Source organism: Chelon labrosus, assembly GCF_963514085.1.
Source record: "Chelon labrosus genome assembly, chromosome: 16".
Lineage (NCBI taxonomy): Eukaryota > Metazoa > Chordata > Actinopteri > Mugiliformes > Mugilidae > Chelon > Chelon labrosus.
In genome coordinates, this window is record NC_140349.1 from 17,862,768 (window position 1) to 17,880,885 (window position 18,118).

General features: G+C 42.1%; 1 protein-coding gene across 1 annotated transcript in view; it reads right to left on the reverse strand.

The window, feature by feature from the left end:
* Positions 1–18,118, reverse strand: part of csmd2 (CUB and Sushi multiple domains 2) — a gene marked incomplete at its 5' end in the record, with an annotated part of 258,538 nt that overhangs the window by 20,370 nt on the left and 220,050 nt on the right. The window contains 14 exons of the mRNA XM_084562774.1: positions 1,089–1,262; positions 1,408–1,581; positions 1,751–1,930; positions 3,458–3,634; positions 6,879–7,061; positions 8,145–8,318; positions 8,535–8,723; positions 11,920–12,093; positions 12,583–12,756; positions 12,865–13,038; positions 13,271–13,465; positions 13,593–13,778; positions 14,784–14,972; positions 17,306–17,452. Coding sequence (XP_084418900.1) covers positions 1,089–1,262; positions 1,408–1,581; positions 1,751–1,930; positions 3,458–3,634; positions 6,879–7,061; positions 8,145–8,318; positions 8,535–8,723; positions 11,920–12,093; positions 12,583–12,756; positions 12,865–13,038; positions 13,271–13,465; positions 13,593–13,778; positions 14,784–14,972; positions 17,306–17,452 — 2,490 coding nt within the window. The remainder of the gene's footprint in view (positions 1–1,088; positions 1,263–1,407; positions 1,582–1,750; positions 1,931–3,457; positions 3,635–6,878; positions 7,062–8,144; positions 8,319–8,534; positions 8,724–11,919; positions 12,094–12,582; positions 12,757–12,864; positions 13,039–13,270; positions 13,466–13,592; positions 13,779–14,783; positions 14,973–17,305; positions 17,453–18,118) is intronic.

The window sequence follows — 18,118 nt, forward strand, 5'->3', positions numbered from 1 at the left end:
CAAGACGCTGCAACAGCAAGATTTTTGAACTGATTAAATCTCAGTAGATCTTGGTTTAACCTTTCCTTCTTGTCAGGCATTATGGTTCTTTGTGGATGGTTAAATAAAGCTGCTGATAAATGATGAGTGGGCAGTGGAGTTAGTCCTGACTTTGAATATGATGAATTATACCTACACTAACTGCTATGCGGTCAAATGTTTACACTTGTGCATATTCCACAGCAGTTGAACATGAATACAGAGATTTTATTTTATCTAACGTTTATTTCTCAACTCAACGGGGCGAGTGCTTTTAACTGCTTGGCATTACTCTTCCTTGTTTAAGGATGCTTAAGGAATGTTTACGGTAGAAGGAGACAATTCACTTTCATGGCACAGGTCCAAAACAATACCAGGCTGTTTGGTACTGGAGCCAGTTGTGTTTTGCAAGTTTTGCTTACCTGCAGGCAGCAAATGGTGCTAGGATCAGATATCAGCAATATTTGTCTCACACAAGAAGCTCAAAGGGTTATAAGTGCATGATCATACACGAGTCATGAGTATGGTGTTTGCTTGAGTCTGTGAAATATGGCAAACTTAACAGGTAAGGAACTAATCATGATGGAAAATGCAGCTTCTATGTTGTAAATTTGGTGAAAAAGACCTCTGGTGCTGTGTTGCATTGCCTGAACTACCGCACTTGTAGACTTTTTCTACATGGTGAAAAACAATTTAATTGAAACTACACACACTGCAATTGGTGAAATAAATGTTCAGGGTTGCTTTAATTAATTACACCAAGTCAGAATTGAAAAAGCAAATCGATATAGCTTGTCATTTGGGTCAAATGGGCTTTGCATATTTTATGTTTTGGTTGCAAATGCCAATCAGGCGACAAGGGAGCAGAATGCAATAGTCAGCCAAAGGGAAGCTTCCCTTGCACTGACATTATTGTTATGCAAAAGTAATGGTATACAGTTCTTATGTTTATCCGGACTAATTATGGAACTATAGCATAAACACTGCTACTAACCATCAATCCTACAACAATGAGATACAAATATGCTATAACAAATGACTATGAATGGAGAAAGAAACCTGGAGTTTACCAATGCAAGAGGGCTGCGTGCCACTCCAGGTGCCATCATACTGGCAGTATCTCCTGGTTGAGCCAACAAGGACAAGGGGAGGGTAGCAGGAAAAGGACACAGAAGAGAGATAGGTGAAACCTCGGTCCTCCCTCCTCCCCTGGGCTGGCATTCCTGGGTCTCCACAGAACACAGCTGCACAGATAAAGGGAGGATGGACAAAAGACAAGAAGATGGTTAAATGAAGTGACACACATGCTATACATACGAGGGTAAAGCAATGTCAAAGGTTAATCATGACATGTAATGCAATTGGACATTTCAGCATGGTGCCACTTACGGAAGCACTGCGGTTTCTCTCCACTCCAGTTGCCATTGCCTTGGCATGTTAACACAGTGGGAAGGGACAGCTGGTAACCTTGGTTGCAGGAGTAGCTAATGCTGGAGCCCCAGGTGAAGTCTGTACCAACGACCTGTCCATTAGGGATGGCAGGTGGTGGACCACAAACGATCGCTACAAGGACACAAAGACGCATTATATTACACATGTTAGTTTCAATAAACTTGTGCATTCCAGTCTCATAATAAGAAAGTTTGATAAAGCAAACACATTGAACATACATCGTGGCATAAATCCACACATTGGCTCAGGTCATCATTCAGGATATCCTACAGAAATGTACCTTTGCAGAGCGGTTTGGTGCCATTCCAGGTGCGGTCCTTGGTGCAGATGAGAGAGGACGCCCGGTCAGCGTCCATGGTAAAACCAGGAGAACACTGGAAACTGACTGTGTGGTTGTAGGTGAAATCATTCCCAAATCTCACCCCATTGGCTGGGACTCCTGGATCACCACAGTTGATTACTACAGGAAAAAAAAAAAAGGATTACTATGATTACATACAACTCATCACTGAAGACAGACATAGAAGACAAGGACAAGAGATGAAACAGTTTGCCACCTCATCATGTCTGAGACATACTATTTGATGACTTAATTTGTTTTGCAGGTGATTGTGCTTGTAAAAGGATCAATATCACACACTTGAAATTCAAACAAACTACTTAGATAAAGGACAGAGCCCCTGAATTAATGAACTGTTATATGCGCTTGACCCAAGTAGTTCACCTCACAAAATTAACAATCTAATAAGCAACACGGTCGATGTGTTTTCATGGGCAATTAGCACTTCATTCACTCACAGAGAACCTCCTTCATATAATACATGTACATGCAGTATATATGCTTAAACATACTATGCAACAACAGTAGCAGACAATGACTGTGAATTATGAGTTTTTAGGGTGGAGAAGCACTATTGCTCAGCTCTGCTGTAAGTGGAAGGAAAATCCAGGGCACATGACAGCGTGCGATAAGTTGCCTTGGGACAAAAAAGGCATTGTTTAACGCAGACATCCAACGTATTGCAGGAAAACTCTAATTAAGGTGAGGAGACTGGGCCTCTTGGCGGTGCAGCGTGTCTCCCCTTGACTAAGCAACCAAGCACACTTGGCACAAGGCTCTTAAGATCAAGCTACCTGGAACCACAATGTCTATCTGGGATTGTACAGGGCTGAGATACACTGAGATGTTTTCTTCTCTTGCAAAATAGTCTGCAAAACAATACATACGAGATGAGATTTAGTTACATTAAGTTATAGTTGAAATGGAGAGAGGATACAACCAAAGTTCTGACATTTCCAGTAGCTATTTTTGTTAAGTAACCCCTTAGCATAGAGATTCAATACATCTATAGAAATCATTCAGTCAGAAGTGCAGTGTCCAACACGACCCTCCTTCACTGAACATGTTCTGTTCAAGTCTTCAACATGTTCCCTTTCACTGCTATGGATTACTGAGTTCTGAAATCCATAATGGTGCTGCTTAGGGCTTTAATCCTCTCCATTCAGAAGAAACAGGTTCTCTTAGTGACCTCTATTTGCCAGGGTCTCTTAGCTCTGTACAACAGCCGTGTGTCTTTTGTGAGACATGATGATAAAGGGCTGTCAGTCAGGCCTGTGCCCTTTGAAATGACCATGGCTCAAACCAATTTCTTCCTACTGAGCCAGGAAACCATGTGTCCCATTCACTGCTGAAAGATTCACCATTAACTGTAACATGTAGTTATCATGACATTCATGTGCTCTTCATGGAAGATGTTACATACTGCGTAAAATATCATCTAACTAACATGCATCTCCCTTCTCAGCAAGGCCTGGATAGACTCTTACTGATTTGCAGAGTGTTAAATGCTGTTGTAGCTCTGCAGGGAGGCAACTCAGACAAGAAAAGCCTCATCAACTGGAACATCAATTACCATTTAGGCATGGACAAACTGAGCACTGTATATAGATTTGCTAAAGCTGTTCTTCTGTAAGAGCTGTTAATTACCTGAGCACTCTGGCATGTTGCCGGTCCAGGTCCCGTTCACAGTGCAGTGTCGGGTAAGCAGTCCAGTAGAGTAGTAGCCCTCTCTGCAAGCGTAAGTGATAGATCTAGAGAAGGTTAGGCCATCGTGAATGAGGATCTGGGAGTTCCGTGGAGTTCCTGGGTTTCCGCAAGAAGTCACTGTAAACAAAAGAGAAAGGGAGAATAGAAAAGAGTAGGTAACAGTCATTTACTGCCTAAATATCGAGTGACCAGAGGTGAAAGTGCTTCAAGTTTCTATGGTGTGACATAGAGAAGGGATGGTTTGCTGCCACAGCACCCATACATTCCATTCATTTCACTTGTTTTCCATCTACTCATTTCTCTCTTTAGCTTGCCAGCCTAAAAGCAACTAATTATATGTTTGTATCCTGCAATGTAGTATATTAAATCATATACAACTTCTGGTCAGTGCTCACTAAAATGCAGTATAGCGGCAACAAAACTCTCTTGTATGCCTCTGTATGGGGAACTAAGAAGAGTTTGCTTTCTTAAAGGACCACTATTCCATTGACTTACCAGATTACCATGTCCACATTAAATGACTCAATGAATCAAATGTAAGTTGGTTTTCCACAACATTACTTGGCCTATGTTTTTCATCCACCCACCCTACCACCGCTCTTGTGTTCCCCTGTGTCCTACTTAATAAGTAACTCTGCTTTGATGGACATATCCTTTGCTCAGAAAATCCCTTGGTGTCTGTCCGGCCGCCAGCGATGGTTCTGTTCATTACAGTCTCCAGCTTGCCCCAAGCTCCCCCGAGCCCCGTGGGCATCGCCCTCCCATAATGACCAGATGTGGTTTGGCCCTTGAAGTCTGTGCCAGCTGAGAACAGGTGGACAACCTCGGCTAGTGGGCATACCACACACACACACACGGTACACACATACAGCAGAGAGGGAATGACACAGACGGAGGCGAAGGAAAGAGGAGGCGGTGGTGGTGTGTGTAGAGGGGATTGCGTGGGTGTGTGGAGGGGGTGTTAAGAGCACAAGTGAAAACAGCCTAGGAGACAGGATGATGCTTGCCTCTGAAAACAACACTCCATGCGCTAGGATTATGGACAGAATGGTCCATGTTTATATGGAGAGTAAGAAAAATGCAAGGGAATAAAAGGAAATACAAGGGAGCTAAAGCTAGAACTTGCTGAGTTGAGAATCAAGTAATCAACAAAATCAATTATCAGACAAAAAGTCAAAAGTATTCATACAAAAAAAGTTGATCTAAAACCCAGTACTGAAACAAAAATGGGCAAAAAATAAGACAGTCATAATCGTTCAAAGACAAGAAAACAAGAAAAAGGTTAAATTCAGACACTTCTTCTCTTGATATTAGTCTTAAGAGCCTCTTTCAGTTGTACTTTTTCCTTCTGCTTGCAAGATGTTTCACCGCAGAAAAAGAAGAACTGCAGACTATTCTTTTCACATTGTTTGTAATGTCTCTGTGCTGCCTCAGCAATAATAATGAATAACGCTGGGTCAAATGACCAAAATCGATTGGTTGCACACAAACTGCACATTCAGAGGATCTTTTTCAGGTGTCTGCAGCAGAATGGATGCAAAGTTGCACAGGGGGAAAAAAAACAAACAAAAAACTTTATGGTGCTTAATCAGTAGAGCAAACATTCTGTTATGTTTCCCATTCTCTCTTGTATAATCACCTTAAAACACACACAAAACACATGCAATGTTCACGTTCAAGCTGAAAAGGAAACATCTAATTATACACAATCAGTGAGCATTACCACGGCAGAAAACAATGATGTCTGAAAGGGGAAAAGCTTCAAATGTGCACTTCAGAGAAGGGATTTGCTGAGATCAGCGAGCTCCAAAAAGGAATAAAAATGCAATGATGATGAAATGTAAATATTCACTTGTAAAGTACATCTACAACATTGACTGAGGCTAAAATTAACAACTGAGGAACTTACTTGTGTTGTTATTTGTCTAATATCCCAAAAATGTTTACAAAGGTTTGCAGACCTAATCCAATGTGAGTAATTAAACAAACTTCTGAGCAAAGGAAGAATAAAGGGAACAAAAAGATTCACAACAGAACAAAATGCAGGCATTGTAAATATGTGCACGTGTTTTCCTCTACTTTCTTTAGGTTTAAACTGCTGTGGTCGAAATAAAATCAGTAGTCCACACAGGATTTTTTTCTCTGCGATGACCTCAAACTGCTTATAAGAAATCCCAAGGTGGTTCTGGGCCAGATGGGATATGTAATCCCTCCATCATTTTCTGGGTTTGCTCTTGGGTTTTCAGAATCTTCCCACAGTACATAGGGGAAGACACCGTGATCAGATTCCTGAACCACCCGAAAGGAGCAGCTGTTCTACTCAAAGCTCTTCCTTGATTTCCAAAGCTGCCCAACCAAAGCCTACAGCCACAGGTGAGAACTGGAACTTAGATTGACAGCAAAATTGAGAACTTCACCTTAGCGCTCAGCTCTGCACAATTTGATGGATGCCGCACCGATCCACCTATTGATCCTATCTCACTCTCACCTCACCCAAACCCAACATTTATGTACTTTTTTCACTTTAGAGGGCATCCCTGAGATTCTGTTTTATGAAAAAAATATCACAAACAGAATCTCTGATAACATAAGTTGCTGTCTCTGTTTTCAAGTTCAACACCAACTGTGAAGTACTTGATTAACTTGTGTACTGCACCCCAACTGCTTAGGTCATGTATAGATCAAATAGCCAGTAGCAGTAATTCCAGTACTTTATACCACCATACCACCAGACGACATGATGAGTTTTATGCAAGAAACACATGTGCATCTCAGACAGACCTCCTATTACCGTTGAGTTAATCCATGTGAGGATGGAGAGACAAAGTCAAAATCAATTTCCTAAAGTTTGAAAACAAAAACTAGAATCAAACACCTCCCTTTTTAAGAAATGCTTGCCAGAGATCAAAGAAATATACGTCATTTTCTCAAACCGTAACAGGCCTTTATTTGAAGGTCTGTTGACTTCTATTAGAGGCAGACATTTATTTCTAATTCACTATTATGTAATAATAATGATGACTTTGCATAATTTAGTACATTTCTGAACAAAGCTTTGTTTTGATCTGCTCCATGTTGGTAAAGTTACTGCTTTACATTGCAAGCTTTAAGCTTTAAGCCTTTAAGCTTTTTCCAGTGCATGGTGTGACTGAACTTCAGAAGAGTAGAAACACAGTGTTAAAAATATTATGAATATATCACTGAATTCATTAAATTAGTGGTGTAGAAATGTATCTTAACTAAACTGAAACACTTTCCCTGGCCTCTATTTAGGGGTCAGCCTTTATTGTTTATTTATTTTTCAGTATGGGAGACCTTTTGGTTTCTCCCCTACTCGCTTTTATATGTATGCATTCCTTACCATGACACTCAGGTTGTGTGCCCAGCCAGGTCCCGTTCGTCAGACAAGTTCTCTCTGGTGAACCCTTCAGCATGTAGCCAGGCTCACAGCTAAAGCGGACATCGCTGCCCACCGTGAACTCCTCCCCCAGGCGGATACCGTGAACAGGAACACCAGGATCTCCACACAGCCCAGCAGACTCACCTGAATAAACACAACAAAAAAGAAATATATATCCAGATAAACTTGACAATGTGAACATAAAAAGTGTACTCTCGAATGAGTGATGTTTTCATAATAAAATTACAACGTTAAGGATTAGAACAAGATGTGATTCCAATAGGGACACAGACCTCCCTCCTTCCTTACTGCCATCCAACAGGAAATAAAACATTTTCTTCCCTCCCTAAGGAATGACTAGCTTCCCACACTGTTTATTCAACATGCAGATAATGTACAATATAATGGGACTGTTTCCTTCTTATATTTATCTTGCACCTTGCTTCAATAATTCCACGCCCTGCATGTAAAACCACAAAACATTTAGTACTGATGTCCACTGCTCTTGCTGCTGACTTTACAAGGCGCTGCTCAACATCATTTTAACAAAGAAAGTCGACCAAATCTTTATAAAACGTTCTGTTTACAGCCTGTTGAGAGAACACTTGCAATCCCTGTGATATATGTGAATGTAATGAATTATGACATTAAACTGTCAGGGCTATTTTACTGTCACACGACTTGTGCATCTGTGTGGGCGTTTATTTATGTGTCTCTGACCGTCCATGTTTGTGCATTTTTCTGTCACATCTTTGTGTACATGTATTTGGATGTATAGATATTCCCGTGGCTATAGTAAAGTAAACCGTTGTTAGATGAGAAAGGGGACGGAGTCTTTATATTCCTTCATAACCCGGCTGCGGTATGGGCGCTGGGGTTCCTCAGTCCAATATGAGCAGATTAAAGCATTTTATGGGGGACGCTCTCTTTGCCCTTGAGGCCTGTGGAGCAGACAGACAACTTCATCTTTGCTCCACCTACTTTTCATTACTTGCTAACAGCTGCCACCCAAACTCTTTATCTGCTGGCTGGCTATTATGAGGGCACCCGTGTGACTGGGCCATGCTATTGCACCTGAACTGTGTTAGTAGCCGTAATTGGGAAAAAAAAGGATAATAGCATCAACATAACATCAGGTAAGGAGTCGGTTTCACAAAATGTTGTCAGGCTTTGCATTCTGAACCATCAGTGTGGGTGGCCAGTCAGTCTGTGGGCAGTTTACCATACCAGAGCAGTGTGGTGGCGAGCCGCTCCACTGCCCGTCCAGCTGGCACATTCGAGTTGTGTTGCCGATGATGCTGCGCTGGCCAATGCAGCTGTAGCGAATGACCGAGCCTACTGTTCGACGGTCACCTGAGATCTGGGCGTAGGGAGGCACGCTGGGGCGGTCGCATAGCACCACTGTCCAATCAGAGTGGAGAGAGATATGAGGAAAGGGTGTCAAATATGTAACATGTAGAATATATTTCCTCTGCAAAACATTCAATTTCCCTAACAATGCTAACAATGCTACTATATGCTGATGTTTTTTTGTTAGAACTGTCCAGCTTTTTTTAGTGTACACAGAAAATCGAAATCATGCAGTGCCAGTTTTAACCAATGCCTGAGTTTACTCACACAAGCATTTGGGCAAAGAGCGGTCCCAGGTGCCGTCTCCCTGACAGGATATAGAGCTGGTGCCCAGCAGGTAGTGGCCCGGGTTACAGCGGTACGACACAGCGGTCTGGAAGCTGTAGCGGTGTGGCCCGCTGGGCAGTACCTGCCGAATGCTGTTCTCTACATGGCCTGGCTCTGTGCAGTTAACAACTGGAGACAGGAATACAGAGGAGGAGGAGAAATAAAGGAGACAAAGAGAAATCAGTATATTGTGTGAGCATTTCAAATTCAGGTTACTAATAACTAATTATTCAAGCAGCAGATGACGATTACTCTTTTTGTTTTTACAAATGAATTTAAAAGTTTAATGGGAAGAAAGAAGAGAATGTTTTTTCTTTGTCTTTGATAGAGATAGAGATACCTCACACGCATGGACAGCGTGGATTTTACAAGCAGATTTTTTTTTTGTCTTGGTGTAATTCTGCCTTTTACTTTCCTCATCTACTACTTTCACCCATCCAGCTTCCATCCATCCACCTCAATCCAAATGAAGTAGGAGGCAGACTCCAGAAATAAACATTTGCTTCATTAGAGGCAGCCTCCTGGTGGCCGTCGTGGTGCAGAGTTGGTGATGGATGGAGAGCTCACGGGAGAAGAGGCACCATGTCAGTTTAGCACCAGATGGAAAGAGTTAGGGGAGAGGAGAATGAGGAATGAGTGAGTAGCGAGGGACAGTAGGGGGGTAGCAGGGGGTGTGGTACAGAGTGAGAGAGGAAGAGGCTGTGATGGCGAGGAAAATATTAGAATTCATAACCGAACGTCAGCCCAAGACTGCTAAGAGTGTGGGCACAAACTAAACCTTTACGTTTATGTCAACACAGTCAGCACACAGTATCAGAGTTTCCGTCTAGCCAATGCAGTTGCCCAAGACTAAATGTGTACCAAAGCTATAATGGCTTCAAAAAGACTGCCTGGGAGTGCCTACATAGCCATTATGCCCCAGTTTGCCTTGCCAGTCTCGCCCCGGTGAGTGTGTCTTTGCTACAGCCAAAATGAACCCATTGTATGCTAATGTGCCTAAAAGCTTGCTCATTTACATGCTCCCAAGCTGGCCAGGATTGCTAAATCAGCCCCCAAATACCTATTATAATGTATTCCTTCCAGTAGCGCGCTGACCTGTGGTGCCATCATTTACAACTTACCGCATAATAACAGTACAAAGCATATTTGAAGCAGTGGAGCTGCTTCGGCGTCAGACTTTCCAAGCTTGGAATTCAGTTTTGAACAAATGTGCTCGGGCAACACAGGCTCAAAAGCGGTCCAACAGTCATCTAAAATGACTGACCTCCCGGTGAATTCTTGTGCGTGGCCCAGTGTGCAGAGAGAAAGAGAGAGACAGGGGGGCAAAAATATGAAAGAAAAAGAAGAAGAAAAGTGAGGTTGGTAGAAGGGCTTTGGTAATTCATCTCTGTTCGACTCAGAAGTGGGGAACCTAGTCACCTTCCTCTCCTCCTGGGCACCTGCCAGGTAATGTCCCAGTAAGAGGCATGTCAGGGGGTGTTTTTTTTTCTCTTTCCTGTATCTCCTGCCTTTTATCACCAATGACAAACAAACACAAAAGAGTCATCTAAAGAAGGTGGTGTTACAACTCAAATTGGTGATTAGAGAGGCATAGGGGACTGGCTGCACTGGCGGTGCTCTTGTGCTCCCTGCATTATTGATGTGGCCTACAGACTCGTGTAGTTAAAATCAGGACAGTGTAACTCATTACCTTTGTCTGAGGCAATGTTCAGACTGCCAACCTCAGTCTATTTTTTGGGAAAATATAGACGGTTTTCAGAATGATTTCTGTTGATGTGTGGATGGCAAAAAAATAACAGAATTCAAATCACATTTGGAGGTGATTTAAAATGCAGAGAGTCTTTTGCGACGCATAACATCAAATATGAACAAAACCTGACAGGCTCCTGCCCAAGCTTTAACCCCATGTCTTGCCTTCTGCATCTCTCCTTTGCTCTATATCCTTCTAAAATAAAAGCTGAGCTGAGACTAAGGTGAGATGAAAGAAGCGTCTCGATTGCTGTAATTAAGGTGATAAATCTGATTGACAAAAAGACCCATAAGCTACTTATGTCTCCACATGAGCAGGGAGGATAATGGCCATCAAAACAGGCACCCACATGCACCCACACACATATGCAGAGAAGCAAACGCGTGCATCTCCGAGTCAGCATCTGCACCGAAACAAGGCCAATGCTAATATGATGTCACTACTAGAGCAGAGAGATTTAAAGCATATGTCTAGGAGAAAATCTGGCCTGCTTATGCATGCAGCAGACAAATGTACCTCCTTTTCTTTCTTTCTTTCTCTTTTTTAACTGACGAAGGATTTCTACAAGACATGTACCCTCCCCATCCCTTCAGAAATGTCTAAAAAAAAGGCCAAATCCTTTTTCTCCTCATTTAAAACAAACTCATAAGTCAATCAGTCCCTGATTCTGTCACTGCCTTGTCAAATTCAGGGCCCGACCTTGCGAGCAGGCCCTTTCCGTGCTTGTCATAAAGCCTTCAGTTAGCAGGGACTTGGAGACAGACGTGAGTGCCGAGACACACTGCTTGTCGCAAAAAAATATTGCCAAATTAAAAGTCCTTGCCTCGCTCATTCAAAGCAGAGCAGGGTATTTCTTATGCTGAGCAAAAACCAGGACGCAGGTCTCCAAAGGCTGCTGTCTCCCATACCAGCTCAAGGATCCTGTGATTGTTCTCGCTTGTCTCTGCATGGTTATTAGCTAAGTTTGTTTCCCTGACAGGCAGGTGAGCCTTCAAGTGTAACAGAGGTAGCTAAGCAAAGAGGAAATAACATCACATGTAAATATTATTTGGAACCTCCACAGACTGTGTGGTTGAGACCGTGATAATTAAATAATCCAGGCTTCTCTTTGGATTTTCATTTCAATTTCCCCTAATATGCGACAGTTAAACTCTTTCTTCCCCCCAGTGCCTTTGTGCTTCACCTCCACTCTCTCTGTGATTGGAGTCATCTGTGGTCACAGAAGATATGACCTTGCACAATAGGTAATTTAATACCTACACCGGGCAAGAATACAGAAGGAGAACCGTAGCCAAGTGTGTGGAAATGAGCAGTTTGTGTGTGGCATGATGCACAGAAATTACAACTTGGAGCAACGTGAATGGATGGGGTTTTTCATATATTGTTGCATTAGTAATGTAATGTTATTCAACGATTAATTGCACAACCTTGTTTTGAATCAGTGCCAATTGGATCCAGTAGTAGACAAGATCAGAGGCCCATCTTCCACCTGGCCTGTTTCTTTACATTTATCCTTCAAACTGTAGTCATGATACTCAGTAGAAATTGTACTGTATGCATCAACTTCGGACTTACTTTTACACTTTGGTAGGGCGTTGCTCCATTGCCCACTGTCCTGGCACATAGATTTCACAGCCCCCTGCAGAACATATCCGGTATTGCAGACAAAGCGCACAACGTCATTTAAGTTGAACTGAGTTCCTTGCGTCGAACCAAAGATAGGGTTGCCAGGGTGACCGCATGTCATGGCTGAAAGAATCAAAACGAAAGGAAGAAAGTATTGGCATTTGTAGAGTAATTTAATACCACATTAAAATCCAAATTATCAGTGCCTACATCAGAAAAGGTACTAAAAAATATACTAAACATTACCATTGGGTTGTAAAATATTATTGTGGAATAAGTTTTATTATAGTGCATCACTTTGGAATGAAGATATCATCGGTGAAAACAGCCAAACCTATGCAGGAGGTATCTGCAAAAGGTGATCAGTACTGGAGGGCTCAGGTCTAATCACACTCAATTGGCCCTAAATTAGCCTTATTAGAGCATCCCTAGATGATATATCATCACAAGTCACTTCAGAAACACTGAACCTGAGAATAAACACTGATTTGTTTGGCAGTGGTCCAAGTAGAAACTACAAGTCTGAAGTGCTCAGGTTCTATATTTATAAGTTATATTTATAAGTGCACCCATGGTTGCACCTATAAATAACTGTTCTCTGTGGGCACTTACGGACACAGACAGGAGTACGGCCAGACCAGCTGTGATCCTGTTCACAGATTCGCACTGACAAGCCAATGAGACGAAATCCTGGGTTACACTGGTACACAACACTGCCTCTGTAGTTATAATTCTCCCCGTTGATCTGGCCGTTCACTATTGGCTCTGGGGTGCCACAATGGCCAGCTATGGATGAATAAAGAAGGAAACAGTAAAGGTCACTCAGCATTACTTTTGAGGCAAACCACATGGCTTAATGAAGTTGCATTCATTTTTGGGTGCTGAAGACCTCACCTAGACACTGAACCTGTGATCCGCTCCAAAGCCCATTGGACATACACTCTCGAACACGAGAGCCCACCAAGGTGTATCCTGTGTTGCAGGAGAAAATGGCCGTGGCTCCATACACAGTAAGTGTTCCAATCTTGTTGCCATTTGGTGGAGTCCCAAGATCCCCGCAGGAGATAACTGAAATGAGAAAACAATATAATATATTACAATCCCATATGGTCAAAATATAATGAAGGATACGGGTTTATTTTCTTTGGTAAATAGTTTTATTTAGTTTTCACTCATTTGGTTGTTGTTAGATCAGCTGTACCTATTCTATCTGAAAATAAGCTGGGAAATTTGTTTTTCTAGCAGACATATGTTTACGTCTTTGTGCAAGTAATGTGGTTATATCAAGAAAACTACATACTGTCACAGACTGGGCGAGGATCTGGATAGTTCCATGTACTGTTGGCCTGGCAGCGAATGACCCTTTGGCCTCTGTAGTAATATCCTGGGTCACATATGAGCATCATTATAGCATCATATTGGTTTTGAGTCCCATAGATTAGTCTCCATCTCCCATGTTCCACAGCAGAGTGGCCAATGTCAGGGCAGGTAACCGCTGGAAGATCAAAAACATTATTAATTCAGATTAATAACATATCTTTACATAAGATGTGATTTGCTTATAGTCTGTTTCATTCATAACACTGTAACTAATTTAAATGGAAATTGAGGGAAATACTCACGAACACATCTGGGTGGAGCCTCAATTGGGCTCCACCTCCCAGATTCTTGACAGATCACTGATGTTGTGACTGGCCCAGCGAGACGAAATCCAGGATTACACTGATAGGTGGCCCTGGCTCCGAGAGAGAAGTCCTGGCCGACAATACTGCCGTTAACAGGAGGCACTGGCATTCCACAGGACATGACTAGAAAAGAAGAAGGATGAGACAAGTAGGTAAGATACGATGCATACACTGCTAAATATCTGCTTGGAGGGCACAGGTAGCAAAGTATGTCTTAATAACCGCCTTTGTATGCAGTGTGCCTAGCTCACAACAGGCTTGCTGTACAAACACCCTCCAAGAGCCTGCATTGATGTGCAGTAAACATTAGATTGGGCCACCATCTGCACAATAGTAAACAGTCAAGCCTAGAGAGAACACATGCAATTCATGTGGAGATTACACCTGGTGCTGACTTGACCAGACACTGAATGGCTGCCCTGCTGCTCGCAGTTTTTGCTTCAGTTGGTTTTGTTAATAGGGCTGTTTAGAAACTACACTGTGGACATGGCTTTTATATTTTCTGCTTCTTCGGATGGAACACAGAAGAAAATCTGCACACACGCAATCAGAAATCACAGATAATAGAACTCATGCTGACACAACAGAATGACTGCCTGTCATCTTCCCATTTTTGTTTTGTTAATTTTCACATAAGTTTCAAACTTATAATGGCCAACTCCATTTAGTGAGAAGCTGTAATTCTCTCTACCAGCACAGATCAATTCCAAATAATGTGCACAGTGACAACCAGATAAATGTGACCCATAAGACCATCAACTGAAATAACACTTGGATCCAAAGCACATGTTATATATTCGGAGTCACGTTTTTTAACACATTAACTTGCATTCCGAATTAAATAAGACATTCATTCATTCTACTGAAACAAATTTGTCTCTCTTGAAATGATTGACACACAATCTATTCTCTTGTCCTAATGCTACATTCACACTACGAGCAATACCGTTACAAAATGGCCAAATGTGAACAGTGTTGCTCATGCTCCTGTTGTCATCATTATGTTGTCAAGAGACGATCTGGTGAAACAAACACATTTCACTGGTTGAGGCACAACTGGAGCCAGTTTGTAGCTTCATACCGCCAGATGTGAACACAGCATTACTCATGAACTGCTGCCATGATTACCTTGGCAAAGTGGCACTGGTGCATTCCACTGGTAGATCCCCTGCGCAGTCCGGGTGCATGTGGCGCTGCTCTGGCCAATAAGACGAAAGCCCTGGTCACAGGTAAAACGCAAGGTGCTGCCAAGCTTGGTACCAGTCAGACTGTGCACGGTGCCATTTATAGGGTTGTTTGGAGGGCTGCAGTAGGCCGCTGTGAAAAATACAGATAGTAGGCATATATAGCATTAATACTGATAAAACAAAGTCCAAAAAGCATAAAAAAAACAATAATGATATAGCTGTTGATGAATAGGTATAGGATTAATGTAATTTCACTAGCACAGATTCCCAGATCTCTTTAGCATCTTCTACGCCTGGTGAAGTAAAGGAGGATAGGTATTAACACAAAAGTCACAGTGCAATCTCTTTAGAGCAAAAAACTGCAATCTTGAGACAACGAAAATTGATTAAAGGAAACTAATGCTCTCCAAAGCAAAACAGGAGTTTGCCAGCATCTGCAAGAGAGGATCATAAAAGTGATGGATACATAATAACAGGAACAAAGTATCTGTTTTTGTTGGTTGGTTAAATTGGTGGCAGTGAGAATCATTTATCATCACAAATGGTGCCAACAATAGGTCCACACTTTCAAAAGAACACTCACAGATCTAAACTGCCTTTTGAAGATCTCACAACAATGCGGCATTGCTACAAATCTGCTGGAGTATAAGCATGTTTATTAAAAAAAATCACATAAAACATTAAAGAAAAATATGTGATGTAATAATGTGACAGAGAAAATTATGCTGATTGTGGATAGGGAATCACTATGAACACATTAAGTTTCAATAAAAATGCAAATTTGGACTCAAAGCGATCACATGTGGCAATAAAAATGGGCTCCCGTTCAAGTCGGTGAGAGTTTTTTTGCACAAAGCAGACAATTTAGTGAAAAACTTCTCGCCGTATAAAAGCTTAATGCCATGTCAATGGTTAGTAAGTCTTCAGCATTTATGAGATGCTGCTACCTCACAAAAATTGTTCCAGTGAGACAGAGAATTTTCAAGTGAGGCAACAGACCTTTTTGTGACACTGAAGCAATGTTAGATAAAGCAGACTTCATGCAGAAACTGACACTGAGGTTCACTAAGATGATACACAGCAGATGTACTTCAGGCTTTGGAAAAGGGTTTTTGTCACGAGAAGCAGTTCAGTTTAAGGTTACAACGGCTTGACAACTCCACTGTCATCAAAGGGAGAATTCTCATTAATGTTTTCCTTGATGACTACACTGATAAGAAACAGAACAAACACAAACCCAAGTTTTAAGTCAACACAAACGGCGCGCTGCTTACGTTCCTCAGTGAATGCCTCCTCTGTCAGTCACAGAGACTGGTGGCTTCTGAGCCACCCTTGAGATCAATTCTTCACTTCTATCTGTGTCTAACTCATTTGCCCCTCTTTCTGTGCTCGTCGGTCTTCTTCTGCCTGTTATAGTAAAAAGCTTGTCTCGCTACAATCAGCCCTGCAGCTCAGAATGAATCAAATCTACATTGGCGGGTGCCTGGATTGGGATAGATAACAGACAGCAGGAGAAAAAGGGAGGGAGTGGTTGATACAGAAAAAGTGATGAGACCTTTGGGCAAATAGTAATGAAGTTATGGATAGAGTCGGGGTGACTGTAAGTTGACATAATCAGTGGAGAGGAACATGTCTAAGCAGAGTTATAGAAACAATAAGAGAAGCCCTGGACGGAGGATAAGAATCGGAAACTGGGATGCAAAAGAAGATGTCTCAAAGTTTGTAACAGAAGACCTGCCCTTGGAGATGAAACATGGGTTGATGAGTTTCTTCCTCCACACCAAGGTAGCACAGAAGGCCACTCTGTATTGACCATGGCACCTTGTGGGTTCTCAGGCATCTCTTAGTCCATCTGTCAGTTAACCTACTATGGCAAAATCCATCACCATTAAGAAAAACAGTAAGACAGTAAAAGAGGCCAGTGAAAACCAGGGCAGAGAAACAACCGAACATCCGGTTTGGGAGACCGAAAGCTCCACGGAGAGGAGGAGGGAGACGATTAGTCAATCTGGCTGAGTGCTGTTGATACAGAATGTAGGGAGCCTTTTAAATATTTACACAGCCATAACTCACAGCGAGTTATGCAGGTGTCATATAGCAACAGATCCTTCATGGGAGCAGAACAAAACAGAAGAATAATAAGCCGCGTAAGAAGCAGAGCTTGCTAATTCCCAGGCCCTTGCTGCGCAGTGAGAAGTGTTGCAGATGCCTGCCGCCCCCGTTAGGTTGTCATAGAGATGGGTCATATTTCTAGCTGTCTCAGAAGCAGTCGGCAGCACAAATGTTGACAAAGTAAACCAAAGGCACCATGGGTGAGATTGAACTTACAACAAGGTCCAGAAATAACAAGTCAGACATCAGCTTCATCCACTGAATCAGTCCTACTGTGAATGAACCACTGCCATTAAGTCACACTAATGCAGCCTTTTACTAAATGCTAATAAATACCTGGTCGTGACTCACCTGAATAGCGTATACGAAAGCCTTTGTGGCTTGTAGTGTGATCGAAGGACCAGTGCAGATAGACTTTATTACTGGAGCTGGTGATGCTCAGAGGGCTGGAATAGTTACCACTGAGGGTGACAAGGAGGGGGCTCTGTCTGGATGGACCTGGGTGAAAATGATATACAAAATTATTTGAATTATTATTAGGAGGAATCTTATTGAAACAAAACAATACAAGCTTTTTGTAAACAAAAAACTATCACTTAGTTATGCAGGATAATTGAATTGAATGCCAAAAACCAACATTTAAATATTTGATATGAATCATGTTATTCAGCAAAAACAATATACGCGTAGCTCTTAATTTTGAAAAAAAAAAAAAGGAAGAGAAAAAGATTTAAGTCCAATAATTGGCTTGGCAGCCTCAAGGTTAGCAAATGCCTGCTCCTCTCCACTCAGCAGTAGAAGATAAAAAGCACTAATCAGCATCACTAGTGTATACGACCACCATTTTCTCAGGGCGGCCTGGCAGAGTTGCTGACTGCGCCTCTAATCACATGCAAATGTACGAGGAAGATGTAGATGTTCTGTCACCATGAAAGGGAGCCTGTGTGGGATTTCTGTTGGTGGATGCGGAGAGCTTTGTTAGGGATAGTAAATTTAGCTGTCAGGCTCCTTTAAGCCCATACATCTGGATATTTGTGAAACTGTGGTCAGGAATGTGTAGAATGACGTGTCATATGTATATAAGGGGTTGACAAAATGGCTAAATACATATTGGCAAATACACATGTACAAATAAGCTAATAAAAACAATAACTGCTGGGTTAA